The sequence below is a fragment of the Heliconius melpomene genome, chromosome 1, assembly GCF_056956725.1.
Source record: "Heliconius melpomene rosina isolate 202511_hmr_F chromosome 1, ASM5695672v1, whole genome shotgun sequence".
In the NCBI taxonomy this organism is placed as follows: Eukaryota; Metazoa; Arthropoda; class Insecta; order Lepidoptera; family Nymphalidae; genus Heliconius; species Heliconius melpomene.
Window position 1 is genome coordinate 1116033 of NC_140389.1, and position 14550 is coordinate 1130582.

The 14550-nt window shown below is 29.8% G+C and overlaps 3 protein-coding genes and 1 non-coding gene across 8 annotated transcripts in view; 3 read left to right on the plus strand and 1 right to left on the minus strand.

Annotated features, from left to right (window-relative positions):
- LOC146540876 (uncharacterized) overlaps positions 1-5798 on the plus strand; it is a 26723-nt gene extending 20925 nt beyond the window's left edge. For both annotated transcript variants that reach the window (XM_085195438.1, XM_085195447.1), the window contains 4 exons: positions 1041-1581; positions 1843-1905; positions 2112-2267; positions 3215-5798. In XM_085195438.1, coding sequence (XP_085051564.1) covers positions 1041-1581; positions 1843-1905; positions 2112-2267; positions 3215-3325 — 871 coding nt within the window. In that variant the 3' untranslated portion in view covers positions 3326-5798. The remainder of the gene's footprint in view (positions 1-1040; positions 1582-1842; positions 1906-2111; positions 2268-3214) is intronic.
- Positions 3373-8374, minus strand: LOC146540877 (uncharacterized). Of its 4 annotated transcripts, none has more exons than XM_085195486.1 (4): positions 8226-8374; positions 7754-7949; positions 6997-7153; positions 3373-6257 (listed from the first exon to the last, which is right to left on the minus strand). In XM_085195486.1, the coding sequence occupies exons 1-4, from the start codon at positions 8264-8266 to the stop codon at positions 6016-6018; spliced, it is 636 nt and encodes a 211-aa protein (XP_085051612.1). In that variant the 5' UTR covers positions 8267-8374; the 3' UTR covers positions 3373-6015. The 4 variants fall into 4 exon arrangements, with proteins under 4 accessions (XP_085051612.1, XP_085051638.1, XP_085051621.1 ...); XM_085195512.1 differs by having other exon boundaries at positions 8230-8329; XM_085195495.1 differs by having other exon boundaries at positions 8146-8301.
- A 312-nt stretch (positions 8375-8686) lies between these two features.
- Positions 8687-14252, plus strand: Fib (rRNA 2'-O-methyltransferase fibrillarin). Its single transcript, XM_085195459.1, has 8 exons — positions 8687-8853; positions 9636-9800; positions 10591-10669; positions 11205-11307; positions 11757-11927; positions 12804-12925; positions 13220-13343; positions 13700-14252. Exons 1-8 carry the CDS (start codon positions 8841-8843, stop codon positions 13865-13867), a joined length of 945 nt encoding a protein of 314 aa, XP_085051585.1. The 5' UTR covers positions 8687-8840; the 3' UTR covers positions 13868-14252.
- LOC146540879 (small nucleolar RNA SNORD59) lies at positions 11062-11138 on the plus strand. Its single transcript, XR_014878724.1, has one exon. It is a non-coding gene; the product is annotated as a small nucleolar RNA SNORD59 (small nucleolar RNA).
- Positions 14253-14550: the final 298 nt, after the last annotated feature.

The following is a 14550-nucleotide window of genomic DNA, read 5'->3' on the forward strand; positions in this document are numbered from 1 at the left end:
TTCTGTCCGAAAGATCACGATCGAATTTTAAATGATAAAAAAGCGAATTTTTAGACTAAATAACAGAATCGGGCCATTTAATGTGCGGACGAAATGGACGTACCATGAATGTATTTTTGCTGATTGCATATCTCTTTGTTTTATTTATACCTGATTTTGTAATTTAACGTTGGAAGCTTTTTTATTCAGTAAAGAATTTGGAAAAAAATATTTTTTATATTTATACCTCTATAATTGAGCGAAAATGAGAAAAAAATGTCTTAGCACACATTCTCTCTGCCTACCTTACATGCCCCATATATGCGTGAAGACAAAAATAATAAAAAAAGAAACAATTTTTCTCCAAATATTATTTCAAGTTACTATAGCTCCAATACAAATAAACCAAAATTAGTTTATGATACAGTATGCACTAGATAGTTGCATAACAGATGCTGGAGTACACTCCAACACAAAGTTGACAGAACTATTGAATAATTGGCATTAAGTAGTTCCGCTTTGCCCGTTATGTTGGTAATAACCGGGCAAGATGGCATGTCCGTCTCAATAACAATAACGTGGTCCAGTTGTTTATAATGTTATTGATAAGTAGTGATCTGATATAATCGATGTTTTTCTTTCTCTTATGATGTGTTAAGAACTATAATTTGAGGCTATCATGGCGTAGTGATGTAGCTGACCAAAGATACGATGATTGTGGGTTCCATGGGTCCGTGTGGGGTCCGCATTTGTAAGACTGAAATGTACAGTTCAGTTCAGTTTTTTAAATATGGCGTATGAAATGTATTTATGACCCCTCGTGGTCCTCTCTGTCGAGACACTCTGTTCATATGTTCTGTTAGAGGTTCTTTTTCAGTGAAACACTGTTCAAAAATAATGTTTGATTGTATGTTACAATTAAAATGATATTTTCTGATGACGCAGCTTCGTTTCTGTGAAGGATTGTTTTGAATTTTTTATCGATATTAATTTTTAATAGCCTATAATATTTAAGTATCTAAATTAAATACTAATCTTCTTTTTATTCTCTTTATTCACAGAAAACCCCGATACTCCCAAGACAAATACGAATCGTTCTCAGAAGTGTCCAACTCACCCCAACATCCTCCCCCAGAAGACATACCGCGTATAAAACACGAACTACCCGACAGACCTCTCGATTTAAAAACCAAACCCGACTTCCACGAGAAACCAGAAACCCTCGACAAATGTAACCAAGCCACCATAGATACAGAGAAAAAATTAGAAATTAAAATAGACGCCAATACTATATTGCCCGACGATCATTTCGATGATGACAAACTATTTATGAACTCGTTACTACCGTTATTCAAGAAAATGGATGACGACACTCGATTACTGTGTCGTATAGAAGTATTAAAGATTATTAGATATGCACTACAAGGCCACAAGTGTTTTGAAGCTTTAAAAATGGCGGAGGACAGCTTTTTTAAGAATCGTATGAGCGGAATTCTAGCGAAGGAGGAAATTGTGGAGAACTCGATTACTAAGTCCAGCGAGTCCAAATTGTCTATGACTACCAGATCGGCTGATGGAAGTAGGCCTGTGAGGAAACGTAGAGTGAGTTTTCTTTTTTTTATTTTCTCTACGTTTTACTCTATCGCACAGATTTTATTAATAGTGGTTCTAACTTAAACACACATATATTTTTCAAAATTATTTTTGGTTTTAAATTCTATTCCACCTATTATAAAATTATCATTTTTTTGAAAACGTCATCTACTTTTTGAAAAGTTTGCAATTTGAAAGTATTTTAGATCTTTTTTTTTGTAATAATGTAAATTTTTAATTTTGTAAAATGTAATACTTTGTTTATAACAGGCCCGTTCCCCATCTCCATTACCGATGCCGCCTAAGAGACGAGGCCCTGGAAGACCGAGAAAGGTATTCTTTAGTTTAATTATTAAAAGATTGGTAGTATATAGTAGGTTCAGCTCCCATGAGGAGGATTACGTCCATTTCCCCGTTCTGGTTAGACAAACAACTTACTTAAACGTAGTCTCAACTGCCCACCTCCTACTTATCTAGATATAGGCTGGATACACTGTGAAACTAATATATATAACCTCACGTAAAAATTTTAATTCCAGGTACGTCCACCGCCATCAGATTCTGATGAAGAACAGTTATCCAAGAAAAGGTTTCCAAAACTCAAAGTACCACCAATAGATGTTTCTTTCAATGATGAAGATTCCTTTAATAAGGCAACAAGCGTCGCTCAGCTATCCACACCGTTGTTTATGAAGGTATTTTATTCAATACTATTTATACTTATGTATTATACATATAGCTGTTTGGTTCAACGCGCCTATCTCAAGAACTACTGATTTGTATTGAAATAAAAAATATAGGTCCATTTATTGAGAAATGTTATGCTCTATTACAATACGAACAGTAGAGTGACATGTGTCACTCATACCCAATACTCTGTCATTTCTATCGAACCATTGGGGCTAAACTTAACAAAGTAAATGATAGTAAAATATTATATTCTTTTCATGGTAGTAGGAATGGTTACTGTGCCCTCTCCAGAATAGTCTTTTGCCCACTGCAAAAATCGTACTAAACAATATTAGCTTAAAAATATTTTAAAATACTTTCTACACTAAATTCACATTAAAAGTTAAATTAAATAATGTTTAATGTTTTTTTTACTGAATTTTCTTATTTCGCATTTAGAAAGTAATTTCGTACCACATTGTCAATAAACCGTGTAAACCTCTAGGAGATTAATTATATTACTATTAGTTTTTTTTTTTGTCTTTCTCAATTTCACTGCACTGTCTTTTCCGCTACTTTGCACCTATCCACTTCGACGGGGTTGGCTGGAAGAGATCTCTTCTAGAGTATGTCTGTGTTAATTTGGTTGAATAAAGAATCTTATATATTAATTCGAAAAATAATTTAAAATATTCAAAGCGTAAGGAGGAATTAATTATATTCATCTCCCCGCCTTGTTTAGACAAAACGCGATGTTGAGTTACACCACTCGTTATGCAGTCTCAATTCAGGTGGAAAGTGGACAAAGTGTCTTGACATAGGCTTACACCACGTTAATCGTTTCTATGTAACCCATGGTAGGAAGAGAGTTTCTTAGAATGTGTCGTCCACAACTCTCAGTTATTAAAATTTGTTCACCATTGGTAAAAACTAGTAATTTATATTTAAATAATGATATACATTAATATTACAGATGTATAACCTGGAGCGTTCGAAAGTAGCTCCAGTACCTCTCCAGCCATTACAAATGTCAATAAAGACGGAACCATTGGACAATTGTACACAAGAATTAAGTCCTACATGAATATATTTATTTACTTTTCAAAGAAATTTGTGTTTAAAATTAAAAACATATTATTATTAATTATCTGTATTGACAATTTAAAAAAAACACAATATATATTTTTTTTAAATTGCATGTTGACGTTATATCAAATTTAATGTAAACGTAAAACAGTTTATAAGAATTTGTATGAAAAATTAATTATATAGTAATAATATTTAATAAATTGTGAATACATGATAAATAATATATAACATTAAATATATTCATATTATATAAAAGAATTGGAATTTCCAAATTACATTTAAAAAGGTATACGTAATGCAGATTATATATTTTTTCTGTAAACATAGATATAAAACCAAATTTAAATATTAATAAATTGATAAGTAAATTACATAAAATACATCGATTCTTCTGTTTTTAAGAAATAAAGTGAGTTTATTTTGTATGTAATGTATGTATAAGTAAAAATTAATTAAACTATTCTCATATCATACAAAGTTTTTGGAAATTTTATCCAAATTGACCAAAATAGTTTAATATTTTTATTTGGCTCCTTTTTTTTCGGTTTAGTGTTGTGAATTCAGTGAAATTATTGATAGAAAAAAAAAAACATTATGAATGATATGGAATGATAATTTCAAGGAATGATAACTATTTTTTATTAGAATGAAAATTGTTATTAATTATAATTAAACAATGAAAATTACAAAAAAAGTTATAAGAGAACGTGCAGATCTTATTATAAATAATTCGATTTTTTATTTAGTGGAGCTTCATCTTAAGAACAAATACATTTTTTTTACCATTAAAATAAGCACGATCTCTGTTTTTTTAAATATATATATATATATATATTAATTTTATTAGGTATTGTTTGGTTTTAGGAATGAATTGTGATATAATTTAGTTTAGCTATTAAGCTATAATATAAAAATATTAGTTCCCTTTGCTTCAATTATTAATTAGTTAATCAATCAATCCAGTAATTGGTTGATTGATTATTCTTTAATTATGTTTTTTCTTTTCAATTTCAGATTTACACTAATCTAAAATAACAAAGTTTACAGCATTTGTAGTTTTTAGATTTCTATTGTATTAGTTAATAGAAATATGCCTCTAAGGCTCTTACTTTATAAATAAAGATTTTACCGTTTTTTAATACTATTCAACTAAAAGCTAATTAAAATTGTAAAATCTTGTATACTTACGTACTTAGTTACAAATCTTTTATATTTAACTATATATATGTATTATATATATATATAATACATTTTTAGGATTTGAACTAATAATCATAAGTTCGTCAGCTCCCTCTAGACTTCCAGAGAACAAAAATTATAGCAAGTATATAAAGAATAAATAAATTAAATAAATCATCGTCACGCAGTATCCCCCACTCAGCGGGTAGGCAGAGGGAACCTAATGATAAGACACTCCATTGCCCACAGTGGGGAAGTTTCTAAAGATTTTGATATAACTATGTATTTATGTCTTAATTAGAGTGGGTTCAAATTTCGTTATGTTCAAACAATTGTTTTTAATAATTGATAATAAAAACCCCTGACTCAAAAAACTTTAAAAGGTGAATACAACATTAAAAAAGACCTGATAATTTTCAAACTGTTGAACATATTTCTCTTCTCTCTTATTCTTTTGGGAGCTATGATGCTACAGAAGTACAGACGATATACACACACTCGGATACGTCAAACTAAAATTATATTGTTACCATTTCTTCATTTATTAGCTTTTGGTTGTTTAGTACAATGGACTGTACATTTACATAAATGTTTGTAGAATTGTTATATTATAATAAATGTAAATATATATTGTGGCCTATACATATACAATGTGACTTTAAAATAAGTCACCATCTTTAAATTTTAAGCTGAAACTGAGCTTAAATTGTGAAAAATTATATATAGAAAAAAATTGAAAATAGTGTTTAGTTTAGTAGTTCATGGTAAATATTTATTTTGTAATATCTTATAACATATTCATACAATATTGATATTTGAATTAAATTAAATCATAACTTCTTTCTTGAATATTTTTTTTCTATTATATTGACAAAAGTATTGCTTCAACGATTTTTTATATAAGTTTGAAATTAAGAATATTGTGTATGTAGAAGCAATGTTGTAAGTGATATAATAATAATTAATTGCATTGTTTCCTTTAAAAAAACAATTATAAGATATAACAGGGAGCGAAACGAAAGGGGGTTATCGAGTGAAGCGAACAAGGGCTCCTTTGCCATTATATAAAATTAATATTTATCATGAAATGTATATGAAAAATGTTTTTTGAAATACATTTTTCTTAGTAATATATATATATTCTAAGATATTTCTACAAATTAAAAATGAATAATGATTTATGTTGGATTTGTATATAAATTTGTCTGTTTATTGTACAATTACATTCCAGATTGTAAGACAATGTGTGATCAAATTAATAAAACATATAATTAAAGATATTTTTCTCATACTTGTATTTTATTGGAATCTTTTAAGTTTTTTAAATTAATTAGTAAAGAAAACAGAGTTGCACAAATTTTAATTGAAATGGACCATTTATTTATGAGGAAATTACAATTAACAATTAATTGTTGATTGTAGTATAACCATTACCAATACCAACAAAATAAAATTTAATAAAATCAACAAGATTAGGTTGAATTAGGTGTATGAATACAAATTTCTCTAATTATTATGTAAAATATCTTTATCTGGCTTACTAAATATCATATTACTAAACTTAACGGATAAACCCTCTCTTTGCGGAGAACAACTCATGGGACCCACAAAATATTTGTCTGCAATCATAAATGGTGATAAACGCAACAAATTCCATATTTTATTATCAATTGAATATTTAACGCATAAAACGTTGCCCAATTTTGTTAATCTCAGCCAAAACTCCTTGGGGTCTCCTTGGAATATTCCTAAAACAATAAATAATGGTTATAGTATGTAGTTTGTTGAGAAGAAATACTTATACTAAATAAAAATTATATGAGGCCAGTCGTGGAACAGGGGCACAAGCGTGCGACTGAAAACGCGACATGGTGTGTGTTCGAGTCCCACTCCAGGAAATTAAGTATTTAATATTTTATTTTCTCGCACTGGTGAGAGGTAAAGCGCGGCGTTAAGTTCCGCCATTCAATTCGCAAGCGGAAAGAGGAGAACGCAAGTGTCTTAATGGGAACAGAGTGTTCTTAACAGTAAGTTCCCAAGAAGTCCTCATGCCTACGTCCTACTACCTGCTGTTTTAGCAGAGAATAAAGTGATATATAGTACTAGTGTACTTGTAGTAGTAGTTTACTTATTTCAAATACTCGCTTCTGCCCACACCTAGTAGCCTAGGTTAAAATACTGGTATACTCTTAGATTAATGCGGTGCTAAAGCTGAACTTCTCTAAAAGTTGTTGTTAGAGATCAATAAAAAAAATATGGACATGGCATCGTCCTCAATTACGTAATTTCATTTCATTAATTTATTCGGTAGTTAAAAACAAATGTCGACCTTCAGTAATTGTTGATTATTAGTGATAATGCGAAATATTCAACAAAGTGCGTTCTCTAATTTAATAATAATTTCTATAATTTTATACAAAAATTTCTACTCATGTTATACAAAAATTGTATAATTATTACATAATTAGGTAATTATACAAATGTTACCAGTAGCCCAATCGGAACCTCCGCTGGTGAGAACACTTCCAATCATCGGTTGTCCATCATTGTACTCTATGCCTGCTTTTAACCAATGCTTTTCGTCTACGTATATCATTAACCCAGCTTGGTCGTAAAGATGTTTAAATTCAGCTTCAACGCAGACCTTAAGATTGTTTAAAGTGGGAGTCAAAATTTGATACAGTTATTGTATTTATATTTAGAAATTAATATTTTTTTTAAATGTTATCACCATTTTAACACGGGTATTTTTAATCATAATTATTGTAATTTAGCGCTCGAATAAACGGAGTAGTGAGTATTGTCAATTACAAGTAATTTAACGTGTGAAAGTGAATTGAAGTTTTACTCGAGGAATATTTATTTCTGTATTATTATTTTTTTTATTTTGTTTACGTTTTCCATTCCAGTGAGCAAAATGAACTTAGCATAAAGGCACTCCGTTCTCCACTTTCTATTTACATTAGAAAGACACCATTCTAGACAATGGCGCAATGGTACGGTGTCTGTATACGTTGTAGGTTCGATTCCATCTGGCAGATACGATCTTAAATAATTTTTTTTCTCTGATCTTGTTTAAAGACACAGCATTCAGTTACGCCGCGCAACACGCAATATCTTAAATTGAGCGAAAAATCGGCATCGGATCCTGATGATTAGTCACTATCTTTACTCTACTTAAAATAGTGGGTACGAGTAGGTATATTGTATGTAAAATAAACGTAAATTACAATCATAAAATTACCTCCAGTGTAAAATCTTCTTTAATTTCAATGCCATATACATGTCCAGAGTTAACAAAAAAATTATACCACGTCCCTTGCCAGAAGTCAGTTTTGTTATCAGTTGAGAAAGTAAGCACGTTATCTTCAAAATTCCAGTGTTTAGGCTCATTTAACCATGTGAAGTTAGATAATAAATCCACACTAGACGCCATATTACTGAAACAGGAAAATAAAACGTAAATACACAGATTTTCTTTATTCAATGACGTCGTTATGACATAGTGCAAGATTAAATATGACGGTTGTAGGTTCATATCCTATATCATAAATGTACCTATTGTTTATTTTTAAGTGATATAAATTATATGTATATGCGTGAAAATATAAATTTATGCCATATTTTTGGAAATACCCGAGGCTTAGCTTGATGTGGTTAATAATTTAGCTATCACGATTCACGATTAAGTACAGTATAACAATTTTCAATAGCACTTACTAAGTATTACAGAGAAACAGTATAATTTTAAATACATAATGATATAGGTACTTTTGTTTCGCTCTGAGATATTAAATACTTATCTATATTAAGTCAATTGGTTCAATGGACACTTAAATGTAAACAGAGTTTCTTTATTTAGTCTTTTGTATCAAATAAATTAAATGTGTTGTGTAGTAATTAGTTTGCATAAATAATTATTTTTATAGAATATTTTAATTTTTTTTTTTTTGGATATATTCGTAGAGAATTAGTAGAGTACCTAATAAAATAATTTAACTTTATTTTTATAATTTCGTAATTTTAATTTAAATGATTTAACATATTTGAATACTATACAAATTAAAAATCATCAGTTGATTGTAATTTTTTTCTTCTTCAAATTGCAGTTATTAAATATGGCAATATTTAATTCTTTTTTAAATCCTTTAATACTGGCCACACAGATCTTAACAGAGCATTAGCAAAATGGCATCATTTCCGGCAGCGGCAACACGACGCGGGCGGTATGAGCTCCGCCCGCATTTAGCTAAACAGTTAATTTTTATATTTAGATAGTTAATAGTGATTTTTATACTGTTAAATATATTTGGAAATAGTTTAGGCAGATAATGGGAAGACCAGGTGAGTGAAATATTTTATAACTTTTGTTCTATGTAAGCGTGGTCGCCGCATGGTGGTTTTAACACTGTTTTCAATTTTAAAGGAACGTTTTAAATTCACTCTATTTATGAAATCTATATTAAACACTAATTATAATTACCTTTCATGTAGGTTTTATAAAGTATTTTCAGTCATTTAGTAAACTGTAATTTGAGGTTATGTTCGCATTGCTGCGGCGTAATGTATTTAAACGGGAACTAAAAAATGCTCCTTGTAATACTTAAACTTTAAACGTGCCTATATATGTAATTAGTACAGAATTTTCAAAACTATGTATATATTTCACGATTATCCTCACGCAATTTGTTATTCAAGAACGCACGTGGTTATTATATATTATTCTTATTTATTTTATACCTTAGGTTATTCTTTTAATTTACTTAAACAAAATCAATATTATCGTTATTAGTTTATTTGAAATAATAATACATTTATAGATGCTATGATTTTTATTGGTATCTTGATTAATTTTTGAATTTAATATACACGTGGTATCATGGTGAGTAACATTTACAATGCGTCTTGTTTGTTCTAAGTTATTAATTTATTATTATTATTGAAAGCTATCTTTACAGACAACCTCGAGCCTCTCTTTTGCATTTTATATTATCTTACTGATTTCATTTCTTTAATTCAAGTTATTATTAATAATTACTGCGTTATTTTAAGTTTTTACAGAATAACAGTTAAATTGGCAACTATAGTTAAAAGTACATACAATTTAATAAATATTATTCTCACAGATTTCAATAGCCCTCGTGGGGGAGGAGGCAGAGGAGGATTCAGAGGTGGCCGAGGAGGCGGTGGAGGTAGGGGTGGCTTTGGAGGCCGAGGCGGCGGTGGCGCAGGAAAGTTTGAAAAACGTGGAGGCGGAGGCGGCAGAGGATTTGGAGGACGTGGTGGTGGAGGTAAGCAAATAGATATTTCTTAATATGATATTATTAGGAGAAGTGGACATTACATCACATAACCTCTAGTGCACAAGATTTAGTCACTATAAAGTTAAACCATGCTTTTGCTTATAAATATTCTGTTTTTAATTAAGCTTCTTTGTCCATGCATACATTTATTACTGAATGTCCTTTATGATGTAGTGCACTAAAAGTATGTGTTGTATGTTCACTTAAATAGATAAAACTGTTTATACTAATATATATTCAGCCATGTGATGTTTTTTAAGTTAAATGTCTTGCATTTAAGATCATATTATTCACTTGTTGCTACCGTGCTATAGCAGAGTGGTTAATAAAAATGAATTAATACTGATCATTGCTCTGATCAGGGAATGACCACCACCGTTTAATTTCAATTTCTCGCAGCGTAACATGTAACATGTGCAGGTTACATGTTACACTGCGAGAAATTAAACATTACTCTGGACAAAACAAAGTTCAATTTAAAATATACTATTCTGTAATTATTAATTAATTTAACTTAAAGAAACAACAATTAAAGTTATTATTGAACTTTTAATTCCAAATTTACTCTCTCATAAAGTATGCTTCACAGATAACAAATAAGTTGAGTTAGTATAAACAGTTAAAAAATAATTTAAATGATGAATAATCGGTCCCTCTAATCTAGACCTATTCATGAAGACTATGATACCACATACCCACTACTGATAAATAATTTACATTGAAAGTGATTAATTTAATCATATTTATTTTTAATTTAGTATTTTATATTATAATGTAGGCAGAGGTAGGGGAGGTCCAAGAGGAGGAGGAGGTGGAGGGTTCAAAGGAGGCAAACAAGTTATTATCGAGCCACATAGGTATGTATTTTTTTCTTAATAGCTATTTAAAATCAATCTCTACTAAAAACTGCTATATAAATTAAATAACTTTAATTCAAATAAAATAAAATGATTGCTACTTATAATATTTTTTTAGAAAAACAAAATTAATTAGTTCTTAACATACCTCTACTTCCCAACCTCTAACTCACAAGAAATAGATTAATGGCTAATTGTGTACAGTTTTGGTTTTTTTAAAGAATTCCAAATATAATAATTAAAAAATATAAATTCTTGTCTAATCAATTGCAATTTGAATTAAATTCAATAAACTTGACATGTTTTCCCTTGATATACCTATTAAAATAAAAATATATAATTTTAATATCTGAGACTATTAGTATTGGATTTGGTGATGGTCATCACTAGATTTTTATATGATGTTATAAAACATAACTTTCGTTCTTCTGAATGCGAAAGCTTGAAGCCAATTATGTTACTGATAAAAAATCTTATACAAACATCTTTTATTCTGTTTTTTAAATTTATAAATGACAAAAGTTTCATTTTTTAGGCATGCAGGAGTTTTCATTGCTAGAGGAAAAGAAGATGCGTTAGTAACAAAGAATTTAGTGCCAGGTTCAGAAGTGTATGGTGAAAAGAGAATATCTGTTGAGGTTTGTATATATAGATTTTTTCTTGCTTTTTAAGTTATTTTTTAATATGTGCTTGTAATTTTGATTGTAAAACAAAAAAATTGTACATAATAGATTTTTTTAAATTTACCTTATTGTTAGGATTTTCGAAAATAATTACTTGTATTAAATTTGATGTTACATTTCTATAAAAATTAATGAAATGAAATAATTTTGATTCCTAAATATATGTATATTTTCGTTTTTGTTAATTAAACATTTATTAAAATTAATACTACATGTACAATACATATTACAAGAAATTATGAACAACAAAAATACAAAATGATGATTTTGGTCCCTCTAATCTTGACCTATTCGTGAAGACTATACAACCACACACCCACTTCTGATACTGTTTAAGAACTACTAAAATCCTGTAAAACCTATTAAAATCTCTGTTAAAATCTGTGTTTTCTTTGTCATTTCAGACAGAAGGAGATAAAATTGAGTATAGAGTGTGGAATCCATTCAGATCTAAGTTAGCCGCAGCTATCATGGGTGGTGTAGATGCTATTCATATGCCTCCGGGTTCCAGGGTCTTGTATCTTGGAGCTGCAAGTGGGACCACTGTCAGTCATGTTTCTGATATTGTTGGACCTGTAAGTTGTGTCTTGTTTTTGTATGCTTATATTTGTAGGGATATAGTGTTTGGATGGTTTTTAACACGTTGAGCGCCACGCGTATTTCTACAGCAATCCCGTTCAGGCCACGCGCGCCGCTTCGAAGCGCTGGTACTGCAGGAGCAGAATTGCAAGAAGATCCGGAAAAAAACACAAACTTGAAAGAAAATCGGGAAAAGTCTCTGAAGTTCGAAAGTACTGTAAATTATGTTATGACAAAAATGTAAGAAAAGATGGTAGAGTGATGGCAAGAAGAAAGACCAAGCGTGTTGTAACATTTCGTGATACTTGTGAAGGAAAACCATTTTTATGTTTGAAATGTTACAATGAATCCCATTACTCCTGTAATGATACCAAATTAAGTAAATTTTAAATAAATTTTCTGTAATTCTGTAAAATAGTGTAAAATTTTATAGTTCTCATGTTACACGTTGTCAGCCACCGATGGCTGACGTGGCCTAAACGGAATGTCTAGTGACAGCCACCGATGGCTGACATGGCTCAACGTGTAATAGATGCAGTTCAATTTTTTTGTTTTTAATTATTACCATCTTTAGATTTTGAATAATATGTTATTATTATGAATTGAATATTATATTAGAAGGCTTAGGCTCAAATTTTAATAATTAGATTGGGTAAGAATTTGGTTGGTTTCCAAAGTTGCAGGTTCTTATCCCATATTTTTTTTTGTTTCCAAGTTTTTATAATATATTTTTTTACATTTATTTAATGATCAAGAGCACGATGGACCTATCTGTGTAGACTTTTTAATACCCACTAAACTAAATTAACAAACATACAACAAATTTATACCTATTTACATAATTTTATATATATATATATTTCCATTTACAGGAAGGTTTAGTGTATGCAGTTGAATTCTCACACAGATCAGGCAGAGATTTAATAAATGTAGCTAAGAAAAGAACTAATATTATACCAATTATTGAAGATGCGAGACATCCATTGAAGTACAGGTACATGTTTTAAAATCTGTAATCACCGTGTGATTTAATCATATAAGAGATAAACATCTCTTTTAAAATTTAAATTATATAGTATGTTAGTTGCGCTAAGTGGCGAAACTCAGTGCCAAACTTACTATTGGGGACCAACAATCATCATTTTAAATTGATTTTTATGATGAAATTTTCATATTAACTAAATATTTCATGTTGAATTTATTTGAACTCTCTCTCTGATTAATCATAATAATTGTTAAATTAATTCCTTTAATAATATATTATTAATAATTGACTTTTCGTTTACAGAATGTTGGTAGGTATGGTTGATACAATATTTGCTGATGTGGCTCAGCCAGACCAAGCTAGGATCGTCAGTTTGAATGCACAACATTTTCTCAAGAATGGTGGACATTTTGTTATTTCTATTAAGGTAAATATTTATTTTCGATTATGGTTTAGGTTAGATACCCACTCGGGGGAATTAATTACCTTCATTTCCATCCATCCTCTCCACTCAGCTTATGATATCTCGAAAATTAGGTGATGTGCGGGGAACGCAGTGTCTAAACATGATTTTCGATGCCTACCTATATGCGGGATACTGCGTGAAGCTAAAAAATATAAGATGGTAAAAACAAATTATAACATAAATCAAAGTAAATCCTATGATGACATCAACAAGCTAAATATTTCATGTTGAAAATTGAACTCTCTCACTGAGCTTACACATTCAAATACCTAAAGCACTCAATAATACAAGATTTACTAATTTATTTTAATTTTCAGGCCTCTTGTATAGATTCTACGGCACAACCCGAAGCAGTATTTGCAGCGGAAGTGAAAAAATTACAAGCAGACAAGTTAAAACCTCAAGAACAGTTGACGTTGGAGCCCTATGAAAGAGATCATGCTGTAGTTGTGGGCATATTCAGGCCTCCACCTAAGAATGCATAGATAATAAGATATTTAGTTAATTTTATACAAAGTGCATTATTGAAAATTTATTTTAAGATCAACTTCCATGTATTTTTTTTGGTAATCTGTGACTCCGTAGCTTGTTTGATTTTAAAGTAGAATATATATATTTTTTATTAAAATATCTATTTTTGTAATTAAAAGCCACGTAGTACCTGTACGTAGCCACGTTTAGCTCATTTTATATATTTCTAGACAAAATAGAACTGGGTACTTTAAACTTATTTGTTTGTTTTTTAAGTCTAATTTCATATTTTGTAAACTTGCATTTGCCTCGATACTTAGTTTTAATTAGGTTAAGTTGTGGACATACAAGATGATGTATGTTATTTGTAAGAATAATAAATGGTGCGAATGACTTTAATATACCTTTTCTTTTTGTACCCACTTGTTATCTTTTCCAACATTGTTTAGTACATCCCAAGCATTTCCATCCATCTAATAAGTATTAGCCAATATAAATAATATAGACAGATTTATCTCGACCACCTTAATTTAAATGAAGTCAGTTTTAACTATTCTCTAGTCGCCTATTACAAAGGTGATTTTTCAAACAAAATACATACTGAAATTATTGTAGTATAAAACGCATTTGTTAAGACAGACGCACACAGTCAAACCTATCAGTTACAATATCACTCGCGCCTCATTCACGAAATCGA

Coding starts and splice junctions, on each gene's coding strand:
- LOC146540877 (XM_085195486.1), bottom strand. CDS start 8,266: ATGTATTTAAAATTATACTGTTTCTCTGTAATACTTAGTAA. Junction 7,950..8,225: donor TTCTCTGTAATACTTAGTAA/GTGCTATTGAAA, acceptor TTCCTGTTTCAG/TAATATGGCGTCTAGTGTGG. Junction 7,154..7,753: donor AAGAAGATTTTACACTGGAG/GTAATTTTATGA, acceptor AACAATCTTAAG/GTCTGCGTTGAAGCTGAATT.
- Fib (XM_085195459.1), top strand. Junction 9,801..10,590: donor TGGAGGACGTGGTGGTGGAG/GTAAGCAAATAG, acceptor ATTATAATGTAG/GCAGAGGTAGGGGAGGTCCA. Junction 11,308..11,756: donor AAAAGAGAATATCTGTTGAG/GTTTGTATATAT, acceptor TTGTCATTTCAG/ACAGAAGGAGATAAAATTGA.